We start from the raw sequence: 18,075 nt of genomic DNA on the forward strand, positions 1-18,075 counted from the left end.
CGCCCTGGACTGAAGGCGGCACTTAAACTGCTGAGCCACCAGGGCTGCCCCTCATGCTTTAAGGATGATTTCTTTTTTAAGAGAGGAAGAGAAGTCAGAGTCGGCACAGAGGGAGAGGGAGAGAAAGAATGTAAGCAGGCTCCACGCCCAGCATGGAACCCAATGTGTGGCTTGATCTCACAACCCTGCGATCATGACCTGAGTTGAAAATCAAGAGTCAGATGCTTAACTAACTGAGCTACCCATGTGCTCCTTCCCTTTAAGGATGATTCTTTTTTTTTTTTTTAATTTAAGATTTTATTTATTTGTTTATGAGAGACACACAGAGAGAGGCAGAGACATGGGAGAGGGAGAAGCAGGCTCCCTTCAGGGAGCCTCATGTGGGACTTGATCCCAGGACTCCGGGATCACAATCTGAGCCAAAGGCAGATGTTCAACCACTTAGCCACCCAGATGCCCCTTAAGGATGATTCTTAATCTGACTTTAGCAAAGGGATGGATTTTATTTTATTTATTCTTTTCCTAAAGATTTTATTTATTTATCCATGAGAGACACACACAGAGAGAGGCAGAGACACAGGCAGAGGGAGAAGCAGGCTCCATGCAGGGAGCCTGATGTGGGACTCGATTCCAGGTCTCCAGAATCAGGCCCTGGGCTGAAGGCGGTGCTAAACTGCTGAACCACCTGGGCTGCCCAGAGGGATGGATTTTAACTGACTTAGTAGAATTGAGAAAACTGGTTTAGGAAGAGTAGAGCAAAAGCAATAGAGAAAAGCAATTCTACCTAATCCTATTTACCAAAAAAGAAAAAAAAAAAAAAGGAATCTTCAATAAGCTGTGCAAATGGCAGTGTAAGTCTTCTCTGAAGTGAGAATTAAAGGATATAAGGGAAAATAAGCATAATGGTTTGTAAGCTCTTCAAGAAAATTTTAGACCCTAAACTACAGGTTAACATCCTGCAGAGATAAAACAGAGGGTCTTTGTACTAGGATATCAGGTACAGCTGGGAGGCAAGGGCATCAAAGCACAACAGGGGCATGACGTAAACATATGCATGCTGAACGCAGAGACTCTTGCTATTTTCCCACACTTGTCTTTCAAAATCTTGGCATCCCAGTCTTTATCCTTTATGTAGAAAATAGGAAGTCTTCTCTGGAAAACCTATCCAGCCCAACAGGAAAGACCTGAAGACATTGACAAAGTATTTTTTAAGAAATGGTGGGCAGCCTGGGTAGGTTGTGATCCTGCAGACCCGGGATCGAGTCCCACGTCGGGTTCCCTGCATGGAGCTCCCTGCTTCTCCCTCTGCCTGTGTCTCTGCCTCTCTCTCTGTGTGTCTCTCATGAATAAATAAATAAATAAATAAATAAATAAATAAATAAATAGGCAGTCAGTTCCACCTACAGGGAAGTGCAGAAATGACAATTCCTCCCATGTACTCGGAACTCCCATCAGCTGTTAAGTCTGTCACCCTTAAACTTGGATAGACTACCAAGGTTTACCAGACATTTATGGAAATATTCTATTATGAGAGATAAATAAAGGTCAAAGTAGCCAAGACCAACTCCCCTCTCCCCCTAAAAAAGCAATTTAGGAGAAAATAAGACTATACAGAGAATAAACAAAAACAAAAGCCATAATATCATCAATGATATGAGAATGTATGGGTCCATGAAAGAAGAAAACAAGAATAGAATACTTTTTATTAATTTTAAAAGGGGACATAAGAGACAAAGTTAAAAAGTCCTTGGAAATTAAAAACATGATAACAGACTTAAAAACTCTATTTTCTAGGAATGAAGGATGTTTCTAGACTGAATGCCCAGTATAGTGGGTGAATACAGACCTACAGCAAACATACTGGGCAATAAGAGGATTCTAAAAACTTTCAGAAGGAAAAATTAGGGCATATATAAATAATCAGTAATCAAAGTAGTTGATGACTTTAAAAATTTTATTTATTTATTTATGAAAGACACAGAGAGAGAGGCAGAGACATAGGCAGTGGAAGAAGGAGACTCCCTGTGGGGAGCCTGAGGCAGGACTTGATCCCGGGACTCTGGGATCATAACCTGACCCAAAGGCAGATGCTTAACCACCCAGGTGCCCTCAGCTCATGACACCAGCCTGGATGTTTCCATAGGGTTTCCCCAGCTGATGAGGTTGGATGTTGTAAGCACCTGATTTAATGTAACACTGCCTTATTCTCATTTATTGCCTACTAGTACCTTCATCTATGTGTAAATTCCTTTCCTCTTCTGTTTCTATTAGGTTTCTAAAATAATAATAAAACAGAAACATGGCTGTTGTGTCTTTTGTTCAGAACAGCACCCCTATGTTTACTGCAGCATTATTGACAATAGCTAAGACATGGAAGCAACCTAAGTATCCATCAATAAATGAATGGATAAAGAAGATGTGATACATATATGTATATATACACATACATACATACATACGCTGGAATATTACTCTGCCACGAGAAAGAATGAGATCTTGCCATTTGTGAGAACATGGATAGTCCAAGAGGGTATTATTCTAGATGAAGTAAGTCAGAAAAAGACAAATATGATTTCGTATTATTCATTTCATATTTCATATGATTTCACTTATTTGTGGAGTCTAAAAACAAAATGAACAAAAAACCAGAAACAGACTCATAAATACAGAAGACAAATTGGTGGTTGTCAGAGCACAAGGGGTGGGAAGATGAGTAAAATAGGTGAAGGGGATTGGGGGGTATAGGCTACAAGTTATGGAATGAGTAAGTCACAGGGATGAAAGGTACAGCACAGGGAATGAAGTCAACGATATTATGGAAGTGTTGTGTGGTGACAGATGGTAGCCATACTTGTGGTGAGCATAGCATAACATATAGAGTTGTCAAATCACTATACTGTTGTTTTATTTTTTTAAAGATGTTATTTATTTATTTATTTGACAGAAAGGGAGGAGAGAGAGCATATGCAGGGGGAGTGGCAGAGAGAGAAACAGGGAGAAGCAGGCTCCCCATTGAGCAGAGAACCTGACATGGGGTTTGACCCCAGGACCGCAGGATCATGACCCAAGCCAAAGGCCTATGCTTAACCAACTGAGCCACCCAGGTGCCCCTTAAATCACTATATTGTACACCTAAACTAATATAACACTATGCGTCAGCTATTACTTCAATTAACAAAAACTCATCTTCGAGGTATAGTTTATATATAATAAATTGCACCAGGTTTTTACTTGAATTTTGATAAACATATGTATACATCTGTGTTACCACAGCCTCAATCTAATATCCGTCTCTTGGTGAATCAGACAGCATGTTTTTCCTCCATCTGAACAGATTTTTCTCATTTATAAAAAACAAAAGGAAGATCTGGCTTGACTTAGAAGCCACAATGCTTATCTTTAAACCTTAAACCCAAGGTCATACTCTGCATGGTGTAAAGTAGAAATGGAAGCAACTAATATGACTGGATCAAGTGGGTTTGTTTCTCCTGTCTCCACTCAATCCGATTCTCACAAAGCAGAATGGCTGGTAGAGTTGCTCTCATTAATAAAATGGTTATTTTTCTATTTAAAACCCAATTATGCTATCCCATGCTTTTTGTAGATTCCCTACTTACTGATTTTCTGTCCTATAATCACTAACATTTAAACTTTACATAAAATGCCGCATCTAGGAAGATGAAAACGGTCATGCAAACTAAGCAGGGAAGCTGGATGATGCTCAAAACAATATGAAGCTTCCTCCTTTTTTCTACCTAAAGTAGTTATAATAGTCAATATCCCATATTGGCCTGTAGAAAACTATTTTTAACAAACATGCAAGAATATATGGGACCATAAATATGAATGGAAGAGTTTCAGTGATGCCGGTACTTTTTTCTGGTGAGGACCTTTTCCAAAAAAAGCAAAGGTTGTAGTCCCAAGCGGAAAATTCTGGCCTGAGATCACCACTCTAGAAATCTATTTATAGATTTAAAAATCACGTTTATAAGGATATGGTACCTCCCTGCTCTGAAGCTTCCAGAAGCTCTTGCTTGCCCTGATTCTATAAAAGCAGCTTTTATAAGTTACATAAGTTAAAGTTTCCCTCTGGGTCTCCTGAGGGTGTCTGGACAATTCTGAAATACACCAAAGGGCATCTGATGGTCTTGAGTAAAACCACAAAAGTTGCAGTGCCCAACACATAGCTGGTACAGAGAGACTGCCTTTTAGGATCATCTATAGTTTTAATAGCTATCCCTATTACACTATTGAGTGACATAAAGGGATGAGAATCCAGTCAATGTTCTTGAGCCTTAAGTAGCTGCTCACCTGCGCCCCAACCTCTTGTCACCCCCAGGCTCAGGCGCTGGTTACCTGACATTGTGGGGCTGCTTGTCACAGGACAGCACAGTGCTTGCAATGGATTGCTGCAGATGCTGTCGCTGCCTCCTCAGGATCTGCTGGAAGTCATCTTCCAGGGTCTGGACCACGTAACGCAGAAAAAGGACTCGCCCAGGCAGATTCTGTCCCTATGGAAGAAAAAATGAAAAGTATTTCCTCTCAATTTCCTGAGTATTGGGTTCTCAGAAATACAAGTGCAAGGGAAGGCCATGTGTCAACAATGTGTCTGTACCTAAAATCCTCTCCTGAGAGAGAGCAGGCAGTCTAGGTCATTACAAAAGAGGGAAAATAGGGCAGTCCCAGATCTTGGAGGCTCAGTGCTGCAGACTTCCTAATTTTAGGAAATAGATAACCATGAGAGAAGTCAGTCTCTCACTAAACTTGACTATCAGTCTCAGGATAAACCCCAAATTGTGGATATTAGAATGGAGAGACAAAAACTGTTTTCTAAATGATCCTGTTGAGCTGCTGGGTCAGCAACCATGATGTTCATACCACTGTTAAATTTCTAGCAACATGAACTGATGTATATTGTTATTGCTTAAGCAAGCTGGGTTTTCTGTTACAGGTGAAATGATCATAAGAAAGCCCAACTGATGGAGATAAAGAACGTAGGCTTTGATGGCACACAGACCTTATATATTTATTTTTGTTTGAATTTTTTATAGATTTATTTATTTATTCATGAGACACACACACAGAGTGAGAGGCAGAGACATAGGCAGAGGGAGAAGCAGGCGTCCCACAGGGAGCCCGATGTGGGACCCGATCCTGGATCTTGTGAGCTGAAGGTAGATGCTCAACCGCTGAGCCACCCAGGTGTCCCTGTTTGATTGTTTTAAACTCATATCCACACTATTCAACTCACCCTTCTGAGTCTCAGTGTCTTTGTGATTTTTGTGGTGATAACCCTGACTATACCAAAATCAATGTAAGTACCTGTGACACACCAGGCAGACCCATACCATTTGTTGGTCTCCCTTTACTGGGAGACAAGTGCTGGGACCCAGGTCCAGGAGCTCAGGCTTTGAAAATTCAAAGGGTAAGGCCCCAAACCATTTCTGGGCTCTTTAGGAACTTTTCAAACACCAGGGAGTAGGCATATATTCTGAGAATATACACTCCTGGACTAGGGTACGATTTAGTCAGTAGGAAAAATAATGACCACTGTAAGCACAAATGATTTCTTTCTTTTTAAAGAGGAGGTGGGGATGGGATAACTTTGTCTTTCAAATGTGTATATTTTTTCTCTAATCCTTATTAATTGGTGCAAATGATTTCTGAAAAATCAAGTACTTGCACTAGATTTATGATGGAAGTCTTCCACTAACACCATTCTCCACTACTGCTTGCCCCCAGCAGTACCCTCGAGGGAACTTTTAAACTCTTTCTTCTGAAAGTTACTGTAAACATCTCTAAAAAATATGCTATCACTATTTTTTTGATTTATCAACTTTAGACATTACCTATTGGCTTCTGCTGTGCTAGATAAGGATTTAACTCACTTATGCCACTTCCCTGCTTCTCTTCTAAAATAACTATCTTGATCTACGTTCCATCATCTATAGGTAGTATGTCTTAAACCCCCACATTGTAAGATAAAGATGTTATAGCAACACCGAGGGAGAGGCAGAGACACAGGCAGAGGGAGAAGCAAGCTTCATGCAGGGAGCCCGAGGGGGGACTCGATACCAGGTCTTCAGGATCAGGCCCTGGGCTAAAGGCAGTGCTAAACTACTGAGCCATCTGGGCTGCCCAGGTTTTAGAACATCTTCATAGGGGTGCCTGGATAACTCAGTTGATTAAGTGTCCAACTTTTGGTTTCACTTTAGGTCATGAGCTCATTGGTCATGAGACTGAGTCCCATGATAAGCTCCATGCTTGGTGCAGAGTGTGCTTAAAGATTCTTTCTTTCTGTCCCTCCTCCTACTCATGCGTGGTTTCTTGCTCTCTCTCTAAAATAAGTAAGTAAATCTTAAAAAAAAAAAAAAAAAAAGAGAACATCTTCATGATTGAAATAGGATCTCCCATACTTGTTTACAGTTAATTCCCATTCCCACCTCTAGCCCCAGGCAACCACTCCTCTACTCTACTGATTTGCCCTTCTGGACAGTTCATATATGCAGAATTATACAATATGTGATTTTGTGTATGTGGCTTCCTTTTACTTAGCTTAATATTTTTTGAGGCTTGTCCATATCATAGCATGTATCAAGGGTTCATGTAATTTTTTATTTTTTTTAAGATTTTATTTTTAAGGGTTCATTTATTTTTTTTACTGAATAGTACTCCCATGTATGAATAAAGCACATTTTGCTTTTCCATTGAACTGTTGATGGACATTTGGGTTGTTTCTACTTTTTGACTATTACGATTAATGCTGCTATGAACATTCCCATGTAAGCCTCTGTTAGACATATATTCTCATTTTGGGGGGATTGGTACCTGGAAGTGGAATAGCTGGGCCATACGATAAGTTCATGTTTAATTTTTTAAAGAAACTGCCAAACTGTTTTCCAAAGTGGCTGTGCCATTTACATTCCCACCAGCAATGTATGAGACTTCCTGTATCTCTGCTTTTGTGGCAACATTTGTGATTACCTATTTTCTTTCTAAATTTTTAAAAAATTATGGCAAAAACATATAAAGTTTACTATTTTAACCATCTTTAAGTTTACAGTTCAGTACTGTCAAGTATATTCACATAGTTGTGCAACAGACCTCCAGAACTTTTCCATCTTGTAATATGAAACTCTATACACATCAAACAATAATACCCTATTTCCCTCTTCCCCAACCCCTAGTAACCCACATTCTATTTTCTTAAAAAATTTTTTTTGGAAAATTTAAGTGGGCTCTATGCCCAGTGCAGAGCTTAATGCGGGGCCCAATATGGGGTCTGAACCCATGACCCAGAGATCAAGACCTGAGCTAAAATCAAGAGTTGAAAGCCCGGCTCAGTGGTTTAGCGCCACCTTCGGCCCAGGGTCTGATCCTGGAGACCCGGGATCGAGTCCCACGTCTGGCTCCCTGCATGGAGCCTGCTTCTCCCTCTGCCTGTGTCTCTGCCTCTCTCTCTCTCTCTCTCTCTCTGTGTCTCTCATGAATAAATAAATAAAATCTTAAAAAAAAAAATAAAGAGTTGAAAGCCCAACCAACTGAACCCCCCCAGCCAGGCACCCCTATTTGTTTTTCTTTTTTTAAGATTTTTTATTTATTCATGAGAGACAGAGAGAGAGAGAGAGAGAGAGAGAGGCAGAGACACAGGCAGAGGGTGAAGCAGGTCCCATGCAGGGAGCCCGATGTGGGATCTGATCCCGGGTCTCCAGGATCACAACCTGGGCCAAAAGCAGTGCTAAACTGATGACCAACCCGGGCTGCCCTGTTTTTTATAGTAAAATGATTACTGTAGACACCTTGGGTACATCAAATTATATAGTGTCTTTTTGTGACTGGCTTTTTTCACTTAGTATCTTGTCTTCATTATGCTACCACCCATGTTGTAGCATAGGATGGGAGGATTTCCTTCCTGTTTAAAAGCAGAATTAGTATTTCATCTTATCTGCATATATCCTATTTTGTTTACCTAGTCATCTGTTGATAGGCACTTTGGTTGCTTCTACTTCTTGGCTATTGTGAATGATGCTGCTATGAACATGAATGTGCAAATATCTCTTCAAGACCCTCTATCAATTCTTTTACATATATACCAATGTGGGAATATATGAAGTGGGAGTGATGGGTCATATGGTAATTCTATTTTTAATTTTTTGAAGAACCACCATACAGCTTTCCATAGCAATTGTACCATTTTATAATCCTACCCACAGTGGGCAAGTGTTCTAATTTCTTTATATTCTTGCCACTACTTACTTTCTGTTAAAATTTTTTATTTTAGGGGCAACTAGGTGGCTCAGTGATTGAGCATCTGTCTTTGGCTCAGGGCCAAAGATCTTGCACTGGGCTCCCTGCAGGGAAGCCTGCTTCTCCCTCTGCCTATATCTCTGCCTCTCTCTCTGTGTCTCATTAATAAATAAATAAAACCTTAAAATTTTTTTTTTGTTTTAATAGTACCTATCCTGATGAAAAGATACCTCATTGCAATATTGATTTGCATTTCTCTGTGTTTAGTGATACTGAGCATCCTTTCATATGCTTGTTGGCCATTTGTATATCATCTCTAGAGAAATGTCTATTCAAATTGTTTGCCCTTTTAAAAACCAGGTTATTTTTTTTTCTTTTCTTTTTTTTTAAATTTTTTTATTTGTTTATGATAGTCACACACAGAGAGAGAGAGAGGCAGAGACACAGGCAGAGGGAGAAGCAGGCTCCATGCACTGGGAGCCCGATGTGGGATTCGATCCCGGGTCTCCAGGATCGTGCCCTAGGCCAAAGGCAGGCGCTAAACCACAGCGCCACCCACGGATCCCCTATTTTGTTTTTCAATTTTCCCTTTAATTCTGTCAGTTCTGTAGTAAAATGTTTAAATTTTGAGTTATAGGAGTTCTTTATATAGTCTGGATATTAAGCCTTTATCAGAAATGTGGTTTTACAATGCTTTCTCCCATTTCATAGACTGCCTTTTCACTCCTATGTTCTCTGATGCACAAAAGTTTTAAACTTTGATGTAGTTCCATTTGTCTATTTTTGCCTTTTTTTGCTTGTGTCTTTGGTGTCATATCTGAGAAAACAATGCCAAATTCAATGTCATGAAGCTTTCCCCTTTATTTTCTCTTAAGAGTTTTATAGTTTTTGGTCTGATATAGGAGATCTTTTTCTACTTTGAGTTAATTTTTGTACATGGTATTAGATAAGGGTCTAATGTGATTCTTTTGCATATGGCTATTCAGTTTTCCCAAAACCATTTGTTGAAGAGACTATCTTTTCCCCCATTGAATGGTCTTGGCACCTTTGATGAACATCATTTGACCATACTCACAAAAAATTTTTTTGTTCTCCATTTTATTCCACATGTCTATACGTCTGTCTTTATGAGATTACACACTGTTTTGATGACTGTAGCTTTGTTATATGTTTAAAATCAAGAAGAATGAGTATTCCAACTTTGTTCTTCAAGATTGTTTTGGTTACCCAGGATCCTTTGACATTCCATATGAATTTTAGGATAGATTTTTCTATTTCTGCAAAATAAATGCTGCTGGGATTTTGATAGGGGTTGTGCTGACTCTGTGGATTACTTTGGATACTACTAACATCTTAACAATATTAAATCTTTCAATCTATGAACATGAGATACTTTATCATTTATTTATGTCTTCTTCATTTCTTTCAGTAATGTTTTGTAGTTTTCAGTGTATAAATTGTTCATCTCCTTGGTTAGCTTAACCCCTAAGTATTTTATTTTATTTTTTTAAAAGATTTTATTTATTTATTCATGAGAGACACACAGAGAGAGGCAGAGACATAGGCAGAGGGAGAAGCAGGCTCCATGCAGGATGCCCGATGTGGAACTTGATCCCAGGACCGGGATCACATCCTGAATCAAAGGCAGGTGCTCAACAGCTGAGCCATCCAGGCGTCCAAGTATTTTATTGTTTTTGATGCTATTGCTAATAGAATTGTTTTCTTAATTTCCTTTTCAGATTGTGAGTATACAGAAATGCAATTGATTTTTGTGATTTTGTATCCTGCAATTTTGCGGAATTTGTTTATTAGCTCTAATTTTTCTGTATGGAATCTTTAAGGCTCTCTTCATATAAGATCATGTTATCTATGAAGAGATAATTCTGCTTCTTGCTTTTCAATTTGGATGTCTTTCATTTTCCTTCTTTGCTAACTGCTTTGGTTAGAACTTCCAATACTATGTTGAATAAAAGTGACAAAAGTTGGTATCCTTACATTATTCCAGGTCTTGGAGGAAATGCTTTCAGTATTTCACCATTGAATATGTTTGCTGTGGGTTTTTCCATATGTGTTTTTTATGAGATAGTTTCCTTCTATTGCTAGTTTTTTGAGTGTTTTTATAATGAAATGTGTTGAATCTTGTCAAATGTGGGTTTTTTTTGCATCAATTCAGATGATCATGTGGTTTTTGTCCTTCATTCTATCAATGTACTGTAATTCACTTACTGATTTTTGTATATTGAACTACTTGTATTCCCAGATAAATCCCACTTGATTATGATGTATAATCCATATGATATGGTGCCAAATTTGGTTTGCTAGTATTTTGCTGTGGATTTTGCATCCATGTTCATAAGGGATATTGGTCTGGAGTTTTCTTCTGTTTTTTTTTTTAAAGATTTTATTTACTTATTCGTGACACACACACACACACACACACACACACACACACAGAGGCAGAGACACAGGCAGAGGGAGAAGCAGGCTCCATGCAGGGAGCCTGATGTGGGACTCGATCCTGGGTCTCCAGGATCACGCCCTAGGCTGAAGGCAGGCGCTCAACCGCTGAGCCACCCAGGGATCCCTGCAGTTCTCTTCTAGTGTCTATATCTGGCTTTAATATCATGGTGATGCTGGTTTCACAGAATGAAGATACTTTGTATGATATCGATCTTTTAAAATCTATTGGAACTTAATTAGTGGCCTAACATATTGTCTATCATGGAATATGTCCTGTGTGCACTAAAAGGAAGGTGTATGCTGTTGTATGTATATATAGAATACAGAATATTTTGTATATAACTATTTGATCTGGTTGGTTTATTGCATTAATTTTTCTCTTTCCTTAATTATCTTCCATTATGGTTATTCCACTAATTACTGAGAGTGGGTCACTGAAGTCTCCAATTATTAATATAGAGTTGTCTATTTTTCCCTTCAATTCTGTCAGTTTTTGCTTCATATCTTGATGGTCTGTCATTACATAATAATTATTTATGATTGTTATATTTTAGAGCTATATTGAACCTTTTAATTAATGTACTGTCCTCCTTTATCTCTTATAATATTTTCTGATTTAAAGTCTCTTTAGCCTCATATTAGTACAGTCACTTGTGCTCTTTTGGTTACTATTTACATGGAGTAGCTTTTCCCATTCTTTCACTTTCAATCTACTTATATCTTTAGATCTAAAGTGAGTTTCTTGTAAATAGCATGTAGTTGGATCATGTGTTTTAATATATTCCATCAATCTCTGTCTTTTGATTGGAGAGTTTAATTCATTTACATTTACAGCAATTACTGATAAGTAAAAGAGCTCAGTTGATAGAGCATGCGACTCTTGATCTTGGGGTTATAAGTTTGAGCCCCAAGTTGGGTGTAGAGATTACTAAAAAAAAAAATGTTTTTAAAAAGCAATTACTGATAAGGAAGGATGCACTTTTGTCATCGTGCTATTTGTTTTCTAAATGCCTTATAGATTCATACTAAAAATAAATAATAAATAAATAAATAAATAAATAAATAAATAAATAAATGTCATATAGCTTTTTTGTTCCTTATTTTCTGAATTACTGTTTTTTATTTTTAGTTGATTTTTTATAGTGAAAGGTTTAAATTCTTTTGTCATTTCCTTTTGTGTATTTCTATTGCTATTGTCTTTGTGGTTATCATCATGATTCCAATTAATATTCTAAAGTTATAATATTCTAATTTGAATTTATACAAGCTTAACTTTAGTAATATATAAAAACTGTGCCTTGGGTAGCCCCGGTGACTCAGTGGTTTAGCGCCGCCTTCAGCCCACGGCGGGATCCTGGAGTCATGGGATCCTGGAGTCCGGGGATTGAGTCCCACATCAGGCTCCCTGCATGGAGTCTGCTTCTCGCTCTGCCTGTGTCCAGAATATTCTAAAACTCCAGAATATGTTTGATTCTTTCTGCCTCTCTCTCTGTCTCTCATGAATAAATAAATAAAATCTTAAAAAAAAAAACTGTGCCTTTACAGCTCTATTTTGGTTGTTGATGTCATATAACTACATCTTTATACAAAACAAATTAATAATTCTTTTAAATGCATTAGTGTCTTAAATTATGTAGAAAGAAAAATATGGAATTTCAAAGTTATAATAATACTAGCTTTTAGATTAATAATTATGAAACTTGGGATCCCTGGGTGGCGCAATGGTTTGGCGCCTGCCTTTGGCCCAGGGCGCGATCCTGGAGACCCGGGATCGAATCCCACGTCGGGCTCCCGGTGCATGGAGCCTGCTTCTCCCTCCGCCTGTGTCTCTGCCTCTCTCTCTCTCTCTGTGACTATCATAAATAAATAAATAAATAAATAATAATAATTATGAAACTTGAATTAGTCACTTAACCATATACAAAACCAAATGTTATAAAATGTTACAATAATAGTAGTTTTTATGATTGCCCATGTATTTACCTTTACTGACATCTTTATTTCTTCATATGGCTTCAAGTTACTATTCGGTGTTTCATTATACTCTGCAGGATCCCCTTTAGGCTTTTTTTGCTAGGCAGGGCTAGTGGAAATGAACTCCCTCAGCTTTTGTTTATCTGGGGATGTCTTTATTTCTGTCTCATTTTTGAAAAACAGTTTTGTTGAATAAAGGAATCTTGGTTGAGTTTTATTTTTTAGCATTTTGAATATATCTGCCCACTACCCTCTGGCCTTCAAAATTTCTGATGAGAAATCTGCTTATTATCTTACTGAGATCTTGTATGTGATGTGTTGCTTCTCTCCTGCTGCTCTCCCTCATTTTTGAAGGATGAGTTTGCCAGATACAGTATTTTTGGTTGGTAGCTTTTTTTCCTTCAGTACTTTGAATATAACATCCCATTGCCTTTTGACTTGTAAGGTTCTGCTGAGAATCTGCTGAAAATCTTATACAAGCTCTCTTCTATATGGTAAATCACTTTTTTCTTGTTGTTTTCAAGATTCTGTCTTTAACTTTTGACACTTTGATTATGAAGTGTCTTGTTGTGGGTCTCTGGTTTAACCATAGTGGAGTTGAGCTTTATAAAACTAAATATCCATTTCTTTCCTCAGATTTGGGAAGTTCTAGGTCATTATTTTTTTCGAATAAGCTTTCTGCCCCTTTCTCTCTTCTCCATCTTGAACTCCCATAATGTATATATGGTCCACTTAATTACGTCCCATAGTCCCTTAGGCTCTTTTCAATTTTCTTCATTATATATTCTTTTGCTCCTCTGATTCAATGATTTCAAATGACCTTTCTTCAAGTTCATTGACTGTTTTCTTTTGCCCATCAAGTCTGCTAGTGAATTATTCAATTCTGTTATTTCAGCTCCAGAATATGTTTGATTCTTTCTAATAGTTTTTTGTTTAATACTCTAATTTTGTTCATGCATCATTTTCATGCTTCAGTTAGTTGTTTACCTCTCTTCTTTAGCTCCTTGTACATTTTTTAAAAAGATTTATTTATTATTTGAGAGAGGGAGTGCACATGAGTTGGGTGCAGAGCAGAAGCAGGGGGAGAGAGAGAATCCCAAGCCAACTCTGTGCTGAGCAAGGAGCCCATTTCAGGGCTTGATCCCATGATGACTTGAGCCAAAATCAAGAGTTGGATGATTAAGCAACTGAGCCACGCAGGACCCTCCTTGTGCATTTTTAAGGTAGTTTAAAAACATTCTTTGTCATGAAGTTGAGAAATCTGTGTTTCTTTATGGTTGGTTTCTGGAACTTTATTCTATTTCTTTGACTAGGACATATTTCCCAGTTTCTTTGTATGCCTTGTAATCTTTTGCTGAGGTTTATGCATTTAAAAAAACAAATACCCTCCCCAGTCTATCCACTGAGTTTATTAAGGGTAAGATCTTCACCAATTAGCCTGGACTAAAGTTCTGGACTCTCAGGCCTCTGCTGGGTATGTGTTTTCTCTGGGCTTGTATCTATGCTTTTATCTGTCTTAATTTCCCAAATTGCTTGCTTTTGTTTCTTCTCAGGAGCACATAGACTATTGTCCTTCTCTTACCTGCCTGTGGAACTACAAATCCCTGAAGCTCTAACATGTGGCAGTGGTCACTTCACTTTTCAGCAGCTTCCAAATTATCCCACTATTCTCATCGGTGATCTGAATCAGGTGAGACAAAACTGTCCTTTGCACAGTTCCCTAACAAGCCAGGGCACTGGACTCAAAGTCTACTCTTTTGTTTTGACACTGAGGGGAGACCTGGGGAATATGAGGTTTTCTCCCAGTTGCATCATGCTATGCTGGGGAGGGGAGAAGTATAAACACACAAAATAACACAAAATTTCCTACTGCTTTCATTGAGTCCCTTCTTGATTATGCGTTCTCCTGGGTACCAAAGCTTCTCAACTGATCTCCAGAGTTTTCACAGAGGTATTCTGGTCCATGTTTTTTGTTGTTGTTGTTTTGTTTTTTGTTTTTAGCATGGCATCTTTATAGGAGGACAATAGTCTAGAGCTTCCTTGTCTATCATCTTGGTAGTTTCCCAGATCATTCATAAAGCTCTAAATTATTTTGCTCCAATCTGGACTGAATGCTCTCTAGGTCTACTATTCACCATAATTTTAGGAATTCTCTTCATTGTTCTCTTGGATTAGATCTAGTGTTCCCTGGATCCTGTACCTCCCTCTTTATTATTATCCTATTCTTTTGATGCATACCTTTAGGTAACCAAAGAAATGGGGTGTGGAGATATTTTTTCAAGTTCCTGCTTGTCTTTATGCTACACTCACACTTGAATAATAGTTTTGTTGAGTACAGACATTTAAATTGAAAGTAATTTGTTCCATCCAAGTGTTGTGGGTGAGCAGACAGAAAGCTGGCAAGTAAGTTTAGGGATCCCTAAAAGTCAGAATGTAGAAAACTTTTTTTTCTGGAATACTAACTCTATACTAGGTGCCATTGTTTATGACAGATGGTTCATTCAATGTTTTTAGACAATAAATCCTCTGACTTTTTGCCTGAAATTAATTTGGTAACCTGATGACTGAACTTCCTGTACTCAAGAATGGAGAGTTTGTCAGTTCCATCTACAAGCTTTCAACAGATTTACAGCCTATGTCTGACTCCAACCCTCTTCTATATGTTGTGTTTCTGAGTTGAAAACAAAAACACAACAACTCCGTGCTAAGCAAGGAGCCCATTTCAGGGCTTGATCCCATGATGACTTGAGTGCTCTGCTCTAAGTGCAGATTTCCTCTCTCCTTGGCTGCATATATTATAGCCTGTGGCTTTCTCTCCCTAGCTTCACCAGTCAACACTTACATTTCCTTTAGTTCTTCTAGTTTTCATTCAGGTTTCTTGCCCTTCCCCTTATTTTTGTTGCCATGCATTTATATCTTTCTCTATTCATTGACTATTCTTTTTAATGGGATCTCAAGAAGGAGAGGAATAAGTAAATGTACTTAATTTTGAATTGGAAGACAGCATATACCATTTCAGCAGGAATTTTTTTTATCAGGGTGAGAGTAAAAGGAGGGAGTAATGGCAAAGACTTTACTACCAGATTTGCTGTCACATTTGTTTCTAATTAAAACTTCTTGTGCAAAAGATACACCCTCATAATTATTATGTTACCTCTTCCTCCATAACATAAGTGAGCAGCTTCCAGTCCCACTCCACTGTCTTGGCATTAGCTGGATGTAGCCTGAAAGTCAAGAGACATCAATTAGAATTCTGGAGAGTTCAATGAAGAGGGGATGGGATGTAAAAGATGCCAGAAACAAGAAAACTCCTCTTATCCTCACTGCTCTTGCCCATCCTTTGACATGATACTATGCCATCTGAGGGTAGTGGAACTTCAGTATTTTTGCTATTCACTATCCACTTCTCTTTTGGAAGGCATCACTATCCTAATTTTGCCTTGAAGAAATCAACTCTTTATTACTCTTAGCCCATTAGCTTTATCTACCAGGATCCTAGGATGAAGCCTGTGAAGCATATATAGCCAATCAAGATATTCTATCTCTCACTTCACAGTGATTGGTTAAAAAATGGGCTCATGTTCTATGTTATGCCAATTAAAGCCTATAAGACTCAATTACAGAACTCTTGTGTGATTATAAAGGAGGTGGATTCTCTCTCTCATAAAAGCTAGAACTAAGAAGACTACTATGTAGACCCTGAAAAGGGAACAAAGCAGGACTGAAAAATGGATTCTGGTAACCATTCTGAACTGAAATAAGTCTTATTCCTAGGTTTCTAGTAACATGAATTATTAAATTCTCTTTAATCAGCTGTTAAAGTTAGTTTGGATTGGGTTTCCTGTCAATTGCAACCCAAATAACACTGACATACTAAGTCACCCTCTCTAATGATTAGCTGAATCAAGCTTAGGCAAAAGAGAGCTATGCCCTGAGTTCAGGCTCCCTAGGAGATTCACCAACATCTAAGGTTCATACTGTTGAATTTTCATGAGAAGCATATAGGCCTCCTTCAGGACATCCACAGTCTCAGAGCCACTGAGCAGGATTTTCTGGATGATGTGAGCCACAATTTCTCTGGGTGGGTAATGCTGGGGTGACACAAAGTCCATCAAAAACTGCACAGTCCCCAGGGGAAAATTTTCTTCAATGGTGTTTGTTACCATTCTTAGTCTTCGATGAGGAATGGGTTCTAATTTTTGACCCTTACTCTGTAGAGATAAAAAGAAAGAAATTAGGATAGGTTTCTTTTTCTTTTTTTTTTTTTTTTAAGATTTTATTTATTTATCCATGCAAGACACAGAGAGAGAGAGGCAGAGACATAGGCAGACTCCCTGCAGGGAGCCTGATGCGGAATTCTATCCCAGGACCCCAGGATCATGACTTGAGCCAAAGGCAGACGCTCAACCACTGAGCCACCCAAGTGCCCCTAAGATAGATTTCTACAGACATAAAAACAAGAGGTTCTGAAATAGGTTAGATAGATAGCAAAATTTTCCATGCTTTTGAAATATTCATAATTAAAAATAAAAAGACTGAAAAGTCTTACCTAAAAACTTTTAATGACATGGGAAAATACGTATATTAAGTTAAAAAAATAAGAATTTAAAGTTGTACATATAAAATATTACAATATTATAATAAAATATAACATAGAAAAAAACGTACAAAAGAGTCAATAGCTAGCCTAAGTTGATTTTGTAGTGAGGGTGAGAAGATAGGGGTAGTTATGATACTATATCAGATACTGAAATAAAGAGATGAAGAAAAATGTTTTAAATATGTTTTATTGTTAAAAGAAGAATCCCATTTTGTTGATTTACTGTCAACAGTAAATGTTAAGTTGCTTCCCCTATATCCCCCAAAAGTATGTATGTATGTAAAAAGACTGGGAGAGAATATGTGAAAAGTGGTTTTCTATTATCTGGGTGGTGGGTGGAATTATGGATGATTTTCCTTTATATGCTCTTTTGTATTTTTCCATAACTGATACACATTACTTTCATAATCAGAAGGAAAAAAACATTTAATTTTTTTTAAAGATTTTATTTATTTATTCATGAGAGACACAGAGGGGGGGAGAGAGAGAGAGGCAGAGACACAGGCAGAGGGAGAAGCAGGCTCCACCCAGAAGCCCAATTCAGGACTTGATCCCAGGACCCCAGGATCACACCCCAGGCTGAAGGCAGGCACCAAACCACTGAGCCACTCAGGGATCCCCATATTTAAGTTTTTGATATTGAAATGTAACAACAAGAATAATTTTTGAACATTTACTTTACCCTCACTTTAATTCTCACAAACCCTAATAAAAACGTACTATTATTATTTCTATTTTATAGATAAGGAAACTGAGATTTAGAGTAAGCATTTGTCATGCAACAAATGGCAGAA

The 18,075-nt window shown here is 38.0% G+C and overlaps 1 protein-coding gene across 1 annotated transcript in view; it reads right to left on the reverse strand.

Moving 5' to 3' along the window:
* Nucleotides 1-18,075, reverse strand: part of SIMC1 (SUMO interacting motifs containing 1) — an 81,126-nt gene that overhangs the window by 26,377 nt on the left and 36,674 nt on the right. Inside the window, exons 3-5 of the mRNA XM_072756550.1 lie at nucleotides 16,660-16,892; nucleotides 15,836-15,905; nucleotides 4,357-4,511 (exon numbers count right to left, since the gene is read on the reverse strand). Of these exons, the coding sequence (XP_072612651.1) occupies nucleotides 4,357-4,511; nucleotides 15,836-15,905; nucleotides 16,660-16,892 (458 nt within the window). The remainder of the gene's footprint in view (nucleotides 1-4,356; nucleotides 4,512-15,835; nucleotides 15,906-16,659; nucleotides 16,893-18,075) is intronic.

Source organism: Vulpes vulpes, chromosome 4, assembly GCF_048418805.1.
Source record: "Vulpes vulpes isolate BD-2025 chromosome 4, VulVul3, whole genome shotgun sequence".
Lineage (NCBI taxonomy): Eukaryota > Metazoa > Chordata > Mammalia > Carnivora > Canidae > Vulpes > Vulpes vulpes.